The sequence below is a fragment of the Bufo gargarizans genome, chromosome 2, assembly GCF_014858855.1.
Source record: "Bufo gargarizans isolate SCDJY-AF-19 chromosome 2, ASM1485885v1, whole genome shotgun sequence".
Classification (NCBI taxonomy): domain Eukaryota; kingdom Metazoa; phylum Chordata; class Amphibia; order Anura; family Bufonidae; genus Bufo; species Bufo gargarizans.
Window position 1 is genome coordinate 682736520 of NC_058081.1, and position 20079 is coordinate 682756598.

General features: G+C 42.6%; 1 protein-coding gene across 2 annotated transcripts in view; it reads left to right on the forward strand.

Moving 5' to 3' along the window:
• Positions 1–18357, forward strand: part of LOC122928967 (dual specificity tyrosine-phosphorylation-regulated kinase 1B-like) — a 53392-nt gene extending 35035 nt beyond the window's left edge. For both annotated transcript variants that reach the window (XM_044282323.1, XM_044282322.1), the window contains exons 2-11: positions 3227–3369; positions 4281–4400; positions 6902–7090; positions 8179–8326; positions 9860–10146; positions 11233–11379; positions 11540–11680; positions 12251–12554; positions 15088–15191; positions 17655–18357. In XM_044282323.1, coding sequence (XP_044138258.1) covers positions 3307–3369; positions 4281–4400; positions 6902–7090; positions 8179–8326; positions 9860–10146; positions 11233–11379; positions 11540–11680; positions 12251–12554; positions 15088–15191; positions 17655–18167 — 2016 coding nt within the window. In that variant the 5' untranslated portion in view covers positions 3227–3306 and the 3' untranslated portion in view covers positions 18168–18357. The remainder of the gene's footprint in view (positions 1–3226; positions 3370–4280; positions 4401–6901; positions 7091–8178; positions 8327–9859; positions 10147–11232; positions 11380–11539; positions 11681–12250; positions 12555–15087; positions 15192–17654) is intronic.
• Positions 18358–20079: the final 1722 nt, after the last annotated feature.

The following is a 20079-nucleotide window of genomic DNA, read 5'->3' on the forward strand; positions in this document are numbered from 1 at the left end:
GGAGTCAGACCCCCACCAATCAGATATTGTCATAAGTATGAAAATCTTGGAAAAGCCCCTTAATAGAGATTAGATAGATGGTTTGATTTCCTAGTTGTGACGGATCCGGGCGGCCGAGCAGTTCCATCCGTGTTCCCAGGGCTTTGTGAATAGAAACATGCCATGTATCTGGGAGGCTTTGCTGCTGCTGGTCCTCCGCCCCTCCTCCGGTCGGGAGGAGCTCTCCCGTTTCCTTGCCAACCATGGCCTGGCTGCTGGCAGCTGTGTGTAGTCAGCTGTGCGCGCCCGGCTCCGGTGCTGCTGCTGCTGAGGCAGCACAGCTGACTCCTTTATTTTTAGACTGTCCCTGCCCATAGATACTAGTTCTTCATTGGATACCTGTCTGGCTAGTGGAGCCAATTAGAGGAGGAAATTAGAAGTACTTTCGGACTGGAGAGCAGCGCGCCTCTGGGTCCCCAGTGAAAAGACATACATTCCGTCTTGTTCCCTAAGTGTGTTACATAAGGCAGGGACGTTTGTATACGATAAAGCTAAATTATGTGAAATACTCACCAGACGCATTCACAAAGAAGTGCGGGCCTTTACCCGCTGCAGTCTGTGTTGCAGAAATTTCTGCGAGTGAAAAATCCATATTTTAAAGGGAACCAGTTACCAGACTCCCTATCAAACTGCAGAGACACAGCAGATGAGAATACTGCGTCTCTTCTGCTGATCTGGGGCTCATTGCAGAGTTAGACTCAGGACCCCGTTCAATCAGCCGGCTACAAGAAGCCCAATCCTCTCCGGGGGGGGGGGGGGGGGGGGAGGTTAAAGGGGTCGGGATTGGGGAAGGTCCCACTCACCGCACCCTGGTTGATCAGCTGTTCTCCTACCATTCCCTTCAGTGGTGCAGCACTGCAGTAATGAGCTGCGTCCGCTACACAATGGACAGCGCTGTGTACACGCACGTTGGGGAACCACTGACTGCGGGGGTCTGACACCTCGCTCCCACAGCAGTCAGATCAATGGGCTGTCCTGAGGATAGGTCATCCTATATCACAATATTTATAGACCTGCAGCCTTCACTCCGGCTAACAGGCCATGTGCAGGTTTCTTTTCAGTAGTTATTATAATTATCAGCACAGGCAGAATGACTGTCACCTCTGTGTAGACGACACAAGATTCCCCCTTCATAATGGGTGAAATCCCAGCTGATCAGCTCCCTCCTGACCTCTGCACATGGCACCGAGCATGCCTAGAACGCCCATCGTAGTCAGTGGGGTCCGTGTCTGCCCCATATCTTTACATATATGAGGCCCCGTGGCCAGTGTGGGGATTGGGGGATTATATACTATCAAATTTTTTTTTTTTTTAATAAATAAAATGTTGACGTAGCAGAAAAGCTTTTCAATCCTCAGCGCCTGGACATCTAGCAGCATCGTTACTGTAATCACTATTGCTAGAAGTAGTACCAGGCATCAGGATTAGGGAACTCCCATCCATCAGGCTCATTTACAGGAGCATGTCCCTTGTGGGATCGTGCGTTCTGGACTACACAGTATAATTCTGTAGGTAGAGGTTAATCAATCACAATAATGTTGCGCGCTTCCTAAGTCCAGAACGCTCGGCCCCTCTCGCACGGAGTGTGATTCCCGCATGGGACAGGCTTGGATAAGCCCTTTAAGGGCTTTTTCACACAAGATTTTCATACTGTAAAACCCTTTTAAGTCAGTATATCCAGGGGGATCCCTGTCTGCACAGTAATGTAGCGTCTATCTGGCTCCTAAGAATTGAATGTGTCCTACATGTGATATCCAGACTGATAGAGCCCACCTTAGAGACTGTTTACAATGTGAAGTTTGCTTTTGGAATTTCTGCCATGGACACAACGCCAAAATTTGGGTTGCGGTCTTAAAGCTGCAACCACAGACAGCTGGCAGCCATATGCAGGTCAGCTCCATTTACTATAGCTAAGCCAGAAAGTGGGTCAGTGGCAAAATCAGCTGCATATTCTGCAGCAAAAACGGACAGCGTCAGAATCCACTGTGTGAACATAATCCAACTGATCTCTGTTGGGTTATCTCTCCTAGTTAATGTAAACTAATTAAAATTCTGTAAACCGTCTGGAGCCTTACAAAGCATTGTGTAACATCTAGTGATAACGCATACTATAAGGTAGGGTTGCACCGGGTATCAAATCATCTTTACCCGATAGAAACTTTTGTACCTGGATCGATTCGATACTGAGATTTGCCTTTTACCAATACTAGGCTCGATACTGCTCTCAGCGCGCACCATGTTCTCCTCAGCAGCACAGTGGATAAGGAAGCAGCATCTCCCTCCCCACTGTACTGCTACCACTGCTGCCAATGACAAGTGTGAGGGGAAGAAGCGGGGCTGAGGCCACTGTGCCACCAATGACAAGTGTGAGGGGAAGAGGAGGGGCAGGGCTGAGGCCACTGCGCCACCAATGCAGATAACTCTCCCATTAATTCATCTACAGGAGGTGGGTGCAGCACCTGAGCGGTTAACTGCTGCGGATCGCAGCGCCCTCTCGTAGAGGTTGGGTATAAGATTCTGCCTCTGGCACCCACCTCCTGTATTTGTATTAAAAGGTTAGTTATATTCATTGGTGAGTGGTGCAGTGCGCGCCCAACCCCCCCAGTATTAGTCATTGGTGGCAGGGTCCCCTCCTCCTTATTGGTGGTGCAGTGGCAGTTGTGATCGGAGCCCCAGCAGTGTAATCCTGGGGCTCCGATCGGTTACCATGGCAGCCAGGACGCTACTGAAGCCCCGGCTGCCATGGTAAGCTCCCTGCTGCTGTGTGTACTATGTACAGGGCAGCAGGGAGAGTGTGAGGTCCTATCCACCCTAATAGAGATCTATCAGGGTCAATAGGACAAGGGATTAAAAGATCCCAAGTTCAGGCCCCTAAGGGGGAAAATGGTTAAAATATAAAAAAAAATCTCCTATGCGGTGAATGCCGTAACAAGAAGAAAACAAACAAACCGTGGATTGGACTGTTCCATTATGGGCTGGACGTTTCATAAAATGCGCGCAGGTTTTTTTTTTTTTTTTTTGCGTGGTATCGAGTATCGCAATACTTTTTTTATGCTATTGAAACCAAATTAAAATTATAGTATCTTATCAGGACAACCCTACTACAAATCATGATTTATGTATTTAACTTTTTTTTTTTTTTTTTTATAAAGGTATGCTTAACCCTTTGCCTTTTTCAATCTTGCAGGTGGCAGCAGTACAGGATGCAAGTCCTCCTCTTCTTTCTGTCTGGCTGCCCCTTTTGCCTTTGTCCCCACTGAGGCAAGCATGTCGAGCCAGCACAGCCACGCTCCTTTCTCCAGCCTTCAATCAATGGCTGATCATCAGCAGGTAACTATATAATGGCATTTACCCCTGTGATGAGGGAGACAGACAAGAGTTTCTTAAAGGGGTTTTCCAGGGGTAAAATAATTGACAACCTATGTTCAGGATAAGTCATCGGTATCTGATCGGTTGGGGTTTGGCTCCCGACACCCCCACTGATCATCTGTTTGAAGAGACCCTGGTGCTGCTGTGATCACGTGGCCTCTTCCTAGGTCAGATGTGGCCTATTTGCAGATCGCTCCCATTCAGATGAATGAGCCTGGGTTACAATCCCAAGCACAGACGCCAGTCTGTTTGAAGAGCAATATTTCCTCTTCAAACAGCTGGTTGAGGTTGTGCTAGGAATCTGATTCCTATCAATACTGGGCAATCATCAGGATCATCGGTATCTGCCAGGAAATAACTTGGCCATAGGAGCAATGTTTGTAGGTTGCAATCTGAGTAATTAACTGTAGTACGAAAATTATCATTAAGACTTCAAAATGTTTCTCATTTGTTAGTGGTAGAGACTGCAATGGTATCCTGTAGTTCAGGGATCGGCAACCTCCAGCACGCCAGCTGTTGTGAGACTACAACTCCCAGCATGCACACTTGTTTAGCTGTTCTTGTAACTCCCATAGAAGTGAAAGGAGAATTTTGGCAGTTGTAGTTTCAGCACAGCTGGAGTGCCAGAGGTTGCTGATTCCCGCGGTAGTTCGTCATCTGGAACAATGTATTTAGGGGCAATACTAGCGTGCTGAATTGTGGGAGTTATCTTGTGTATGCCCCTTTTCCTGATAAGCGGACACAAAATGTTGCGTCATGCAGTTATCCAGTTACCTGTAGTGTGTTTCATCATTACAATGTATAGATTATATTGTGTATTCACTGAGTATTTTTTTCCTTTTGGTTAAAATGACTATTGCCCTTTTCCACAGGTCCTGCCAGATATGACCATTTTACAACGGCGGATTCCATTAACCTTCCGAGAATCGGCAGCTGCACCTCTACGGAAGCTTTCAGTGGACTTGATAAAGACTTACAAGCACATAAATGAGGTTAGTTGAACTTGACAATTATACTTGTTAACCCATTGGCATCATCGATGCATACATGTACATCTGATATTCGGTCTTTATAGATGGTGCCCGCTGGCAGCATCTGTGATCAGCAGTAACGCCAATTGCATACTTTTGACCCCTCATATTCCAGGTCAGTTGCAACCACTGCACCTGAGCAGTTATTTTCTGGGAGCACTGTGCTCCCAGGGACCGAAGGATTCCCCTGTCTCAAGATCAAGGGAGCCATTTTGTTGCTATGGCAGCCTAAAGCCTTCTGAAGGCTCCAGGGTCTGCCATAACAGAGTTCCTATCAAGCCCTGCCTGATTAAAAACGGACTGATTCTGCCATATACCCCCTAAAATCTACAGGTCGGTCCACAAAAAAAAATCCCCCTCCCAAATTCTTAGACATAAATAAAAGTTATAGGCATCAGAATATGGTGATGCAAAAAAAAATAAAAAATGTAAACCTATGCGGGAATTGCATTAATTCCAGCTTGCCACTACATTATGTGCAATATTAAATGGTGTAATTAGAAAGTCGATCTGTTCATACAGCTATGTAAACGGTTATGGCTCTGGGGAGGCACGAAGTAGAAAATGAAAAACCGGAAAAGTGCTGCATCATGAGGGGATTATTTCTTAATTGTTTGCGGGTGCAACAGTAGGAAATTACAGTGATTTTACACATTCTGCAGAGAACTTTACAGAGAAAATCTTCAAAACTGATGTAAAGTCAAGGTGAATCATGATGATCCTCCTTAAAAAGTCACAGTTGACACTTGCTGTTAGTTGTTTGGTCAAGTGCAGCTCTTTGTCAAAGCCGTGAAACAACAGTTAGTCCCGGCTGCTGATGACTGTTGTCTCCCAGGTCATTTTCCCACATTAGTAAATGCCAACCGGACTTATATTACTCTATTCTAACAGGTATCGCCCACCAAATGTACAGCCATACGCATCCCTGGGTAGGATAGATTGAGAAATCTCACGTGCTATTGCATCATGACCGAATTGGGAAAGAAAATGTAGACTTTAATTATACAGTGCTCAATCCCTTCTATCACTGATGTGCGTTGGTTTCACCACTGCATGACTGGAGCTTTTATTTTTAAGTGTACCTCCAGTTATGTATAGAAATTAAAGGCTATGGACGCCCTTAGAGCGTTTTTATTCATTTTACCGTTTGGCTAAAAATCATTTTTACGGTTGGTCCTTATTAAAAAGTTTAGACTTCTTTTCCTGTACAGATTTCAGTTTCTTTGCCTTTGCTGATTAGCAGGCTTCGGCTTCACAGTCCTGTCAGCATCTGGTCTGATGGTTCCACATGTGGCCCTGATCTCTCAACTCCTGACGGCTCATAAGCACTCAGTGTGATAAGAATTTAGCTTAAATGAGTGTTTGTTTAGAGCTGTCAGGAGTTGAGAGATGAGGGCCACAGATCCTGCTGGCAGAGCTGATGTGAATGGAGAGCCTGCCAGTCTGCGAATAGACAGAAACTGAAAGCTGTACAGGAATAAAGCTCTACATTTATTTTTATCTTTTTTATTTTGTATACCGACCGATTGAAAAAATTATTTTGCGAAAATAAATAAACAAGTCCCCATAGCCTCTTTCTATATGCAGTGATTTTTATTTTCTAATATACAGTGGTCCCTTAAGCTGCAATATTAATGGGTTGCAGGACAACCATTGTATGTGGAAACCATTGTTTCGATTGATTCCAAAGCCCCAAAATGTCTTACAAGATAAAAGAAAAATAAGCAGATAACGAAGACAGATAAAACAAGTCCTTACAGATAACAGACAGCTAATACACCTATTATACCAGAGAATTGGTCTTGATTGGTTGGATCTGGGTCTGAGACATTGTATGTTGAGTCTTGTTTCAACTTAGGATGGGTCAGAAAAAGACCACTGTGTTGAAAATATTGTATCCTGACCTGAGGCCATTGTATCTTGTGGAATCACTGTACACAGTGCGGCAGTTTTACTAACATTGGCATTTCCTATACCAGTAAAATGCTTACAATTTAGAGGCTTGCACTTCTTAGTGAATTTGATGCGTCTTTTGCAGTCTATGCCAGGAAAACAAGATCTGTGCTAGATCTGAGCTGTAACCTATGCCTGTTCCACCTCCTGCTAAGACATGCCCGTTTATTTTATTTTTTTACCACATTTGAAAAATGTCAGTGTAAAAAGTTGCAAGTATGGTGACTTCCAAAACTGCATAAAAAAGCTTGAACTTATGCCGTACCCTTATGGTTGTGATCACTCATCTTCTGAATTCATATTTGAGAAGTGTTATTTTTCACAATTGTGGGAAGGTGCCATCGCTTTGCCTGCACCCCATTAGCAATCCATGTCTTGTCACATCTACTTATTGAGACCCCTTTTATGTAAGGGCAGAATTTCTGCTTTAGCGTCCTGCCTGGTGCTGGTCGAGCCCTTGTCTGGTTAAGAGCAGTTGTGATTTTAAACAAATGCTTTTGTCTGCTCAGGTCTATTATGCTAAAAAGAAGCGCCGTGCCCAACAAGTGCCACCTGAAGACTCCAGCACGAAGAAGGAAAGGAAAGTGTTCAACGATGGGTTTGATGACGATAACTACGATTACATAGTTAAGAATGGAGAGAAGTGGATGGACCGATATGAAATAGATTCACTGATTGGAAAAGGATCTTTTGGACAGGTAAGTGGATTGAGGCAATATCCGGAAAATGCTCCTAATACGGTGATGAGTAAAATGCTATTGACCGAATCTTGATCGCAATGTATCTTACGTACATAGCCGAGGGCATATTCTCCTGATTTCCTAGTTTTATCATGTGGCTTATGGCTTTGATACTGCGATATGTTTTGTGGCAACTGTAATATTTGTGCATACTTGTCTCCAAAGAATGTAGTAAAATGTCTACAAATATATTACAGAAAATGTGAATATTAGAGATGAGCAAATTTTCGCTTATGAAATTCATTCACACTTTGGTGGTAAAAGGTGAATTGCGTTATGGATTCCGTGTTTCCATGGACCATAACACAATTCTATGACGGAATGTCTTTAGAGGCATTCCCTTATTCATTCCGTCATAATATAAGTCCATGGTTTACTATGGTTTTACCTTTCCTATACACACCGGCTGTGACCATTGTGGTGGGAAACGTTCACTTTTTAAAATGGTTTTTCAAGATATAAATGCTGATGATCTATCCTCTGTATGCGTCATCCGTATCTGATCCTTGGGGGTCTGACACCCAGGACCCCTGCCGATCAGCTGTTTGAGAAGGCACTGGTGCTCACAGTAGCGCCGTGGCCTTCTCTCTGCACAGCGCCGTACATTGTATAGAGGCTGTTACTTGGTATCACACTCGGCCCTATTCACTTCTATGGGGCTTAGCTACACCCAGACCATGTGATGGATGAACATGTCATCAGTGGCCTAGGAAAAGGTGGCAACAGCTGATCGGTGGGGGTTCTGGGTGTCACACCGCCACCGATCATATACTGATGACTTATCCAGTATTTAAATCTCGGAAGACCCCTTCAAATAGTAATGTTACTTAAATTCTGTCAAAGTGGTTGAGCCCCTGTATTGCATCTGCAACTAAGCAGTCACTACATATTTTCTTGTCCCAAAGATGCATTCTGTATTAGTCCATGATTAAATTATACCGCCACATACTATGAATGATCGGCACTTTTTAACACTTACTGGGTTATTGTCAGCTACTAGAGACTTTGAAATATTTAGTATGTTAAACTTAAAATGTGTTTTTCAGGTGGTGAAAGCATACGATCACCATGATCAAGAATGGGTAGCCATTAAAATCATTAAAAATAAGAAGGCTTTTTTGAACCAGGCCCAGATAGAGCTGAGACTACTTGAGCTTATGAACAAACATGACACCGAAATGAAGTATTACATAGGTAAGTACTGACTGACCTCCTGTTTTTTTTTTTCCTCTGAAGTTATGGCGTCAGTAATAAAAGTAGAAGAATAAAAAAAGAAAAAAATCTTAGTCCTTGTGTTCTTTAAGAGCAAGTTTAAATCTGGCAGATATGTGGCGTAAATTTATGCAACTGTCCGATTCATGTGAATGGGACTTGCAGAAATCCATGTGTCTGCCTCTGGAGCATTCTATTCAAAAGAATGAAACTACATTTTAGTTGCACAAAAAAATGACTCGCTATTCCCTAGGCCCTAGGGTATAATATTTTGACACAATGGATTTGTTGCAGATTAGTTCCATACATCTGAATGGAGCACTTTCTGCAGGATGTGCTTGGATTTCTGCAAGACCCATTGAGATGAAAGCAACAGTTGGAGAAATTGGTGCGGCTGCGAGTTAACGTATGCCCTTTAGGGTAAAACCACACTGCACAGGGTGAAATACACGGCGGATATGCGCAGCGTAGGTTGAATTGCTGTGTATTAAACCAACACCGTAGGTTAATTTCCTCTGCCGATTGTTTTGTCGAGTGTGGAGGAAATTTTTCAAAATGTCATCAACTTTGTTGGTTTTACCTCACACAAATGGGGGAAAAATGGCAGAATAAGCACCATAATTAAAGCATGCTGCATTTTGGAAAAGTTGCTGGCCCAGAAATGCAACAGAAAACCGTACAATGCCACAAACAAAAAGACTTGGCAGTAGATTTTATATTTCACTATAGGTTTTCATGTAACATCTGGCTGCAGCTTTTTGGGCAAGATAAATGGAAGAGAAAAAAAATGCAGTGTTTTTCTCTTATGCAGTTTTGTCTGTTTACGTCTCAAGCCCCTTAATTCCAATTCCCACCTTCCTAATTCACTTTTTTTCTGAATTACACAGTACGTGTATGTTTACAAATTCAGCCTCTTTGTGAATAGTTTTTTTTATTCCTAGTTGAGAATTGAAGGCGATGCAGATATGTCATGATGCAGCTGTCAAGTCATAATCCTCATGCACACGACCGTGGTGTGTTTTGCGGTCCGCAAATTGCAGATCCGCAAAACACAGATGGCGTCCATTTGTGTTCCGCAATTTGCGGAACGCCACGGACAGCCATTGATTTAACTGCCTATTGTCCGCAAAACGGACAAGAATAGGACAGGTAATATTTTTTTCTGCAGGGCAACGGATGCGGAGAGCACACGGAATGCTGTCCACATATTTTGCGGCCCCATTGAAGTGAATGGGTCCGCATCCGAGCCGCCAAAACTGCGGCTCGGATGTGGACCAAAACAACGGTCGCGTGCATGAGGCCATATTCGCAGTACGTGCGCTCCAACTCTTGCATCTCGTAGCGTTGATGTGTGACCTCTTATGTAAAATACGACACACCATTGACACTTCTGTACCTAAAGATTGCCTGAAGTAGATTGTGGATATGATTTTGCAGTGCAGTATTACGTTTGCGCTGATTGTACGTTCTGTGGTCTGAAATGTCACAAGTGTTTTGTTTTTTTTCCCTTTGCAGTGCATTTAAAACGACACTTTATGTTTCGGAACCATCTTTGTCTGGTGTTCGAGTTATTATCTTACAACTTGTACGACCTTTTAAGAAATACAAACTTCCGTGGAGTCTCTCTAAACCTGACCCGAAAGTTTGCTCAGCAACTTTGCACCGCTCTGCTCTTCTTGGCCACTCCTGAGCTCAGTATCATTCATTGTGACCTGAAACCTGAGAACATTCTTCTATGTAACCCAAAACGCAGTGCCATCAAAATTGTGGACTTTGGCAGCTCCTGTCAGCTTGGACAAAGGGTATGTGTTGTCTAGGAAGTTTCTTTCATGTTGTGGGATTACAGTCATGGCCCAGAGAGAGCCTGTCATAGATGGCAACTGTCACGAAAGTGACTGACTCGTTTTAGGAGGACCTTAAACTTTCTCAAGTAGTCAAGTAGACATAGACTTCATATAGCTTTGTGTTGTGACCGTGCTAAGGATCCTTTTACATAAGCAGATTTTCTGCCCTTAACGAGTGCTGATTGGCGCTCATTATTACTTCAGTTTTTGCTGTGCAATGATTGGACACGGTGAAGAAGTTATTATTGATAGCCCTGCTTACAAGATCAGATCTGACAAATAACATTTAGGCCTCCTGCACACAAACGTGTGCGCCCCGTGGCCGTGTTGCGGCCCGCAATGCACGAACACCGCAGCGGATCGCGGACCTATTCACTTTAATGGGTCCGCGATCCGGCCGTTCCACAAAAAGATAGAACATATCGTATCTTTCTGCGGAACGGAAGTACGGGACGAAACCTCACGGAAGCACTCCGTAGTGCTTCTGTAGGGTTCCTTTCCGCATCTCCGGATTTGAAGTGAACGGGTCCGCATCTCTGAACTGTGCCCGGGTATTGCGGATCTGGCAACGGGAAGCACACGTTCAAGTGCGGGAGGCCTTACTCCTCTGTCAGTCGATCACCACCCTATTACATGGGGCAGTGGTTGGGAATGAGCACTTGTTTCGCTGCTTATAGGCCCGTGTAAAAGAGCCTATAATCTAAACCCATACAACTTCAGGCATTTCTCCCAAACCTCTATAGCTAGCAGTAATGCACTATTCTGAATCTGACCTTTCTGGTTATCTGCCTCAAAGGCACTTTATGAATTTGTCAAACCATTGTGTTTATCTGCTGTGCCAAAATAATAACAGAAAATATGTTAGTCGTTTGGTCCCATTGAGTACAGATGTTGGTGGTAATTACTAGTCTGTCGCCAGCTCGCTGGGCAGCTGTTCAGGGCGCCTTGTGAGAGGACCAGTCCTGCTTGCAGTAGAAGTGTTGAAAGAAGGGAACAATTCTTTAACGTCCAGTAACCTGAAGTATTATTATTATTATTTTAAAGATCTACCAGTATATTCAAAGCCGCTTTTATCGGTCACCTGAGGTGTTACTGGGGATGCCGTACGACCTGGCTATAGACATGTGGTCTTTAGGGTGTATTTTGGTGGAAATGCACACGGGAGAACCTTTATTCAGCGGATCCAATGAGGTAAGAAATTGTGATTTTCTGTAGAAACTATGGACTGTGTGAAATTGTACACCTACTAGTATTAAGTTTGTCTGTGTAATTATAATTTTTTTTACAAAAATTAAAAACTTAAGTAATTTTGAGTGCTCTTACACATGTATTTTTTTTGTGGCTCACAAAGGTGGATCAGATGAACAAAATAGTAGAAGTCCTGGGAACTCCCCCAAACCACATGTTGGATCAGGCCCCAAAGGCACGGAAATACTTTGACAAACTTCCTGAAGGAACGTGGACTGTAAAGAAAAATAAAGATATCAAGAAGGTAAATTTGTATAATAAATTCTGCAAGACTCTACATTGTTAGTTTCTTTGTGATCACATGACTAGAATATGCTGATATCTTGTATGATTTATAGGTATTTAAGATTTATTTTTTCCATGTTTCATTGGGTCATGTGCCAAGTTGTCACATTATCCCCTATCCATAGGTTAGGGGATAAATAACTGATCGGCCAGTCCTGAGAATGGTTGTCTCATTCCCCAATACTGTTGGAGCACCAGGTAGACCATGTGCCCCGCTGCTCCATTTATTATTCTCTATGGGACTGTTGGAGGTAAAGGTGTACAGTGCTCGCCTGTTTCCGACAGTCCAATAGAGACTGACCTGCCCACCCCATCAGGGAATGGAACCCCCATTCTCTGGATTGGTGGTGTCCCAGTAGTGAGGACTCCCATTGTCAGGTGGTTATCCCGTAAACTGTTAGGGGAAATCTTGGCACAGCCCCTTTAATAAATCAAATATTAATGTTAATGAACCGTAGATGGAAAGAATGAGTTTTTGCTTCATTGCATCTGTCTTGTCTGTAATCTTCTGGGTTCTGCTTTGTTTTAGGACTACAAAGTGCCAGGAACTCGTAGGCTCCATGAAGTTCTGGGTGTAGAAACTGGTGGTCCCGGTGGACGCAGAGGAGGAGAACAGGGACATTCGCCATCAGATTATCTCAAATTTAAAGATTTAATTTTACGGATGTTGGATTATGACCCTAAAACTAGGATTACCCCTTTTTATGCGCTCCAGCACAATTTCTTCAAGAAAACGACAGATGAAGGGACAAATACAAGTAACAGTAACTCTACAAGCCCTGCAATGGACCATAGTCACTCAACCAGTACAACTAGTTCTGTGTCCAGCTCAGGTGAGGTATCGCATGTGCTAGCTGAAAAGAAACGCAACGATTTGTACAGCCCAAGCAAATTTATGTTCTGGTTGCTACAGTCTGTGGCTAACCAAAAGATAATTTTGTGTTTTGTGTGTGAAAGAGCTCTAATATGCACCGTGTGGTCATTTTGGACACCATGCTAAGGATGGGAATTAGTCTTGAGCAAATTGATTTGTTCTAATACTGTAGGGAGACCTGTATCTGTACAGTATTAAAATGTATTGGCTCTGAGGCAAAATTCATTTCACCCGAAGTCTCGTAAGACTTTAGTGAATGAATGTGGTATTCAGTTAGCAATCCAAAGTCTTTTTTGATACCCAGGTACCAGCCTGTATCAAACCCGACTTCAGATTCTGAATTTGAAGTGTTTTTTAAGATGTAGAAATGAATACTGAACTCATTCACTGAAGTCTTGCATGGCTTCAGTTGAAAAGAATTTGGCCTCCATGGAGGCAATGGGTTTTAATACTGTACGGAGACAGGTTTCCCTACAGCATTAAAATTGAGTGTTACAACGAATCGACTTCAGATCTATGATCCGACAGTTGATTTGATCAACACTAAATGGGAATGTATGATGAAAGAATATATAAGAAATGTAACAGCAGCACATCAATTATTTTGCACATTCGGTCAGTATTTGGTATCAGTACCTCTTTACACTCTTTGATGTAATAGTACATCAGTGGGGAAGTAGAGGTGTATGGAGCAGGGTCATCAGCTGGTCCTGCTCCATAGGGGACGAGTGCCGGCTGTAGAATACACCCAGCACATGGCATCAATGACGACTGACGACGAATAAAAATTCTAATCTCACACCCTTTTCCCAACACATAAAATTAGAGTTAAAAAAACAGGTATCGCAGTGTCCAAAAATACCCAAACTATTAAGATATAAAAATATTTTTTGTGCACCATGAATGCAGTAAGGAAAAAAAAAACTAAAAATACTACATTTTTATGTACCCTTAAATGTACCCAATAAATACTAGAAGCTCATCCTGGCAACAACAAAAAAACCTTCGCAGAGCTCTGTAGACAAAAACTTTTTATTTTGTACAGAACGGACAAATGGAATGCACATTGCGTACCTCAGTTTTTTTTTTTCTTGGCGGACCCATTGAAATCCTATCCGCAAAGATAATGGAACTGACTCTGAAACAAAATATGTTTGTGTGCATGAGGCCTTGCACACGAGCGAGTATTCCGCGCATGTGCACTGCGTGATGAGAACTCATAGCACCCGCACGGAATCCGGACCAATTCGTTTCAATGGGTCTGTGTACATGAACATTAGTTTTCATTGATCAGTTCTGCGATGCGTGAAAATGGCAGCATGTTCTATATTCAGCGTTTTTCACGCAGCCTGGGCCCCATAGAAATAAACGGTGCTGCGTAAAAAATCACATCCGCAAGCAAGTGCGACTGCAATGCGTTTTTCACTGAGGGTTGCTAAGAGATGATGTTTATAAACCTTCAGTTTTTTTTATCATGCGGGTGCAAAATGCATTAATTTACATTGCACCTGCGCGATTTAAAACTGAAAAACTGAACGCGATCGCAAACAAAACTGAATGAACTTGCTTGCGAAATCGTGCATTTTTCACTGAACTCATCCGGATCTAATCCGCTCACGCTCGTCTGCAAGGGGCCTTAGGGTAAATGCACATGTTAATGATTTATGTGCAGAAAATCCGCCTTGAAATCCGCGGGTGTTTGCAGGGAAATCTGCGTGGACAGTCCGCATCATTTGGTGCGGATTTTCTTCTCCCCATTGAAGTGAATGGAGAAAATCCAGTCAGAAATGGCAGCACCTCGTCTGGTATAAAGCAGTTTCCGGGATTCCCAACAGCTGAATGAAGAGCGGAGAGTCCCTCATGTAGAACCAAGAGCAGATGCTTTACATCAGGGATACCAAACCTGCTGCCGTCCAGCTGTTGTAAAGCTACAACTTCCATCATGCCGCGACAGCCTACAGCTATCGGGGCATGCTGGGAGTTGTAGTCTTGTAACAGTTGGGAGGCTACAGCTTGGGCATCTTTGCGTTACATATAGTGCCCACTCATGTCAGTGGGTCCTGTGTGCTGGTGATGGCACTGCAAGGATACAAGACCATAATTACTATGGGGATCTGCGGATTTATTTATAATTTTTTTATTTATTTTTTCTGTGGACAACTTCTGCAACCACTCTATCTCTGCCAATCCTTGGTTTCATACTTCTAGATTTTGTACATGACCTCAAAATGTTTTGTGAAGTATAAGACTAGCATTTTTTTTATTTTAATCCATATTTCAAAACTTAATCTGATTCAATATTCACTTCAAACAAAACTTTTCTGCGTATGTTAAACACTTCTCAAAAGGGCTTTGGGAGGAGGTGACCAAAAAATTATCCTCTTCCCTAGAAGGAGGCATCAGCCACCATTAGTAGACTCTTAGCAGAACGCGCTGACTAGCTTCTGTCATCTGGTATTCTCTCTCCTAATACATGTTCTTCTTTACTGCAGGAGGATCAAGTGGCTCTTCTAACGATAACCGCAATTACCGGTACAGCAACAGATACTATAACAGTGCTGTTGCCCACACAGATTATGAGATGCAGAGTCCACAGGTAAGTGCTTTGGCTTTCTATGACTGCAGTTTTTGGGTGGGTTCAATATTATAACAAAGGAAACAATTGGTTTTGAGATATTGCCATTTGATTTCCCTGCTCCAGTGCTGCTGATAGTCATGTCTGTCATTGCTGGGCAGGAGACACCTTGTAAGGCCTCTTTCACACTACCGTTTTTTTTTTCCGTTTTGCGGTCCGTTTTTTGCGTTCCGTATACGGTCCGTATACGGAACCATTCATTTCAATGGTTCCGCAAAAAAAACGGAATGTGTTCCGTATGCTTTCCGTATTTCCGTTTTTCCGTTCCGTTGAAAGATAGAACATGTCCTATTATTGCCCGCAAATCACGGTCCGTGGCTCCATTCAAGTCAATGGGTCCGCAAAAAAAACGGAACACATACGGAAATGTATCCGTATGTCTTCCGTTTCCGTTCCGTTTTTTCTGAACCATCTATTGAAAATGTTATGCCCAGCCCAATTTTTTCTATGTAATTACTGTATACTGTATATGCCATACGGAAAAACGGAACGGAACAACGGAACGGAAACGGAACCACAACGGAAACGGAACAACGGATCCGTGAAAAACGGACCGCAAAACACTGAAATGGACATACTGTAGTGTGAAAGAGGCCTAAAGCTGTGAAGGCTATATTGAAAATGGCCGCCTTCATCCCTGTAGTAATAGCAGTGTATGAATATTTACCTTCACAAGTGGTGTGCTGTCTGCTGGTTAGTCTCCCAGATGTGGTCGAGAAAAGGCTTCATGAGTAATGTGTGTACAAGACTTTTCCTACTGGGAGTTTGCACAGACTGCGCTATATACACAGGTCTCCACAATAGGGGGATTTTTCTTTCATTGTATACAGAAGATTGATGGCTTCCATATTGGACGTGCCATCTTAGTGAGTGTACTGGCGCATCAGTGTGTTTAATAACCAGATGACTTATCATCCGTCATAGGTAGGGAGAGGTCCCGTCTCTTGGCTGTATACACTGCTCTAGAAGACTGATGTTTATTAACCCTATTCTCCCATTAAAGAGAATATATCTTTTTGTAAGGAACAATTTTGTGCTAGGGAGACGCTGACTAACGCGTTCTTCAGATGCATCCCTGTGCCACTGATTTATTACATAACTTTTATTAATTAGGCTCTGTTCACGTCCCGTGAATATTCCCTGACATTTAGGCATACGTCAGCCATTGATTTTGTATAGGTGTTTTTCTTTTTTACTGTGTACTTCTGTATAAGAAAGCATAGCTGCCTACGCTTTCTGATACAGTGAATAAAAGGTATGCTGACCCAATATGACATGGGGGCCTGTGAAAACGTTCAGCATAGTGTGAAAAGAGCCTTAAAGGGGTTTTGAGTGCAATACCAAACACAGCCAAGAGGAGGCCACAGTGCTCACAGGTGCGCCAGTACCTTCTCAAACAGCTGATCGGTGGGGGTCCCGGGTGTCAGACCCCCACCGATCAGGTACTATTGACCTATCCTGAGTTAGTCTTGGTAAACCCTGGTAAATCTTGTGACCTAGCACTTACTAGAACGTGAGATTAAAATATCAAATGAGAAAGTGGTCAGTACTTTATTTATGACAAAACTTCAGACCTATGATAGTTGGTTTATTGCTACCTCACTGATGTACCTGAGCTCTGCTCGAGCTTTGAGATAATGGCTTGACCGTTCGGCCTGAGCAGAGCTCGGACAGCAGCGTACAGGAAGAGGTTCCAGTTGCTTCCAGTCCCGACCCATATTCTAACAGCGGTTATGTAGCTCCTGATATAGTGGAGATAATGTTGGAAGCTGAAAATCTAAGCTATAAAACAAGACCATATCTCTAGCTGCTATCCAACCCAAGATATGAAGAGGGAAAGCAGTCCTTCCCCTTTCAACTGAGGGTCCATTCAGATGTCTGTTGTTCAGGGTCCACATCCGTTCTGCGAAATTGCAGACCCGTTCATTTCAATGGGGCCGCAAAAGATGCAGACAGCACACAGTGTGCTGTCTGTATCCGTAGTTCTGTTCCGCGGCCCCGCATAAAAGATAGAGCAAGTCCTATAGGCATTTCTATCACAGAGCCAGTCATGTGCAGACTGCAAAACACTTAGGTACGTCTGAATGGACCCTTACTGTAATCTCAGGAGCAGTGAAGGAGCTGATAGGCTGCAGGGGGAATGGTAAAAAAGTATATAAATTTGGCAGCGTCATGGTTGTAGCTCGCAAAATTCCAGGTCTTCAATAGCGAAGTTGAAGAAAAAAATAAACATGACTGCCGGAACACAGAAGGGGGGGGGAAATGTTACTCGTTCTGGCAAAAATCTGTTTTGTTGCAAAGAAGTTTAATTAACTTCAGACATAAATTCTAAATCTACAATAAAAGTGACTTTTTGGGAGGGTTTTTCCAATTCTAATGTGACTGTCAAGTGGTTAATGTGTGTTCTTTTTCTCATCTCTCCAGGCTCATTCTCAGCAGCAGATAAGACTGTGGGCTGGCGGAGATGTTCCAATCACAAACAGCGATTCCTACCCTCAGATCTTACCTCACAAGCCTACTCCCAGTCAGCCGCAACATTTTCATGGAAACGAACCACATCACCCCCACCCGCTGTATCATCATGTTAACCGGCCACACTACCATCGGCAGCTCATCACCTCCTCTTCTCCGCAAATCCCAGAGTCTATGGAGCTCAGCTTGGGACACAGACACCCCCAGTCTTCCTCTTCATTGCACCCACACCACCCTAGCTTAGACTGCACTCCGTTTGGCTCCTCAAACTTACACTTAGGGGTTTCTGCTTTTCGGACTAGAACAGTCAGTGGGCATAACGATTCTGGTGTGCCTCTGAATTATCCCTACTCTAGCAACACATCCAGCATGGTTGGACCACCTCATATCCGAAACAGGACGGAAACTGAAGAGAGTGCGATGTTAGGCGTTTGTGTCCCTCAGAGTACAGCAGCAAGCTCTTGATGATTCTTTCATGTAAAATTAAAGCCATACCAATAATAGAAAATACTGAATTCGGAGGAGGGCTGACAGGCTGCAGGGTGGGGTTGTGGAAAAAGGGTGAGCTGGCTTTTATCACAACCATCAAACAAAAAAAATGTCAAGGTGTAGCTGTTAATGTGAATTGTTTATTTATTAAAAAAAATCACTACGAGAGGAGTGTGAAGTGTGTGTTGACCCATGAGAAGCCGTTTTAAACAGACTTCAATTGGACTGCTTTTTTTTATTTTATTTTATTTTTTATTGCTTTTTTTTTTTTTTTTTTTCTTGACACACTGGTAGAAGTTAACCTGTGCAAAGACTTCAAGACATTTCCAATGCTTCCATTTCTATCATAAAAGGTCCTCTTCAGAAGAAGCAGGAGAATCCAGACTTACTTTGCACGTCAGTGAACTCGTTTACAGGCCAAACGTCACTCTGCAAAACACTGTCTGTGCCAGTTGCCCTACGCTGCCATTTTAACCATTCATCCAGATCCCCTGTGTTGCCCCCTCCCCTCCCCCACTTTCTACCAACCTTGCTAGGGTGCAGATTTATGCACTTCACTGGAATAACCTTGGCTGCTAACTCCACTCTCTCAACTGGAATTGCTGCTAAAACTCTTTAACAGTTTTGCTTTCTAAGAAAAAAAAAAAGAAAAACAAAAACCTAAAGGTTCCCCTATGTCTTTTATTTATGACTTCGTACTCAGTCGGTTTTAGCTGTTTCAGGAAAGATTTTTAGGAGCCATTTTTTTTTTCTATTTTTTTTTTTAACTGATTAATGCTTGTGCATTAATACTGGAGTTCAGTGTCTGTTATTCCCCCATCGTGTTTTTTATTTTTATTTTTTTCAGTTTTGATTTGACATCATTTTTGTTTGTACACTGAATTCTGGTTTTAACACTACAAATTATTAATTTTTAATTTTTTTTTAAATTACCCCTCCACGTTGTTTTTAATAGTCTCTCGGCCTCTTAAGTTGATTGTGACCAGTAATGGCACATCTTCATGGGTTATACTGTAAGACGCTAAGCCCTTGCTTCAGTATTAAAACTTTTGCAGCGCTATGTGCTGTAACAGTAGGGTATTTTTATTTTTTTTCTTTTAAAATGTAAAGACTTAATCTGTCCTATTTTCATATCTGTGGATAGTAATGTACTGTTTTAATTTTATTTTTAATTTTTATTTTTTTTTTCCCCTTTTTTTTTTATTTTTTTATTTATTGTACCAAAGATGGTATTGAGGCATCACTTTAAAAAACAAAAAACAAAAAAAATCCTTATCAGACCTGTAAAATGATTGTCTTTTTAAATGTTTCCTTTTTCTGTTCTTGCGTGTTTAATTGGGCTTAAAATTCTGAATCATGTGTAGTTGCTGTTGGACTCCAAGGCCTTTCACATTCATGTTTGTTTCAAGTATTGTGGGTGATTTGGAGGATCCTAAAAATAAAGTAATAGACAGCTACAGAAGATCGAGAGGGTCAGTGTTGATTGTGTCTTAAAAAACAAACTATAAACCGTTAAGATCGTCACATTAGCCATGCTGTAATAGATCGTCACCATGCTTTGGCGAAAAAAATGCAAGTAGAGACAACTCTTGATGCGGATTATTCTGCTTTGCTGCCATTGACTCTTTGTATTGTGTGTCGGAAGGGTCGGTGGTAGCAAAGCATTGAGCAATGTATTTGGGGCGTATCTATACGAGTAGCGATCATGACATTTCTAATTCTGTGTATGCCATATGTCGGGTATGCCTGTTGCCCATACCTTCTGTTATGCAATATTTTTTTATTTTATTTTTTGTTTTCTGCTTTTTGTATATCGGAGATTATTATTGTAAAATGCACATTTTATTCTAGCAATTTACTATTATTATTTTTTTTTTTTTTTTCCTTA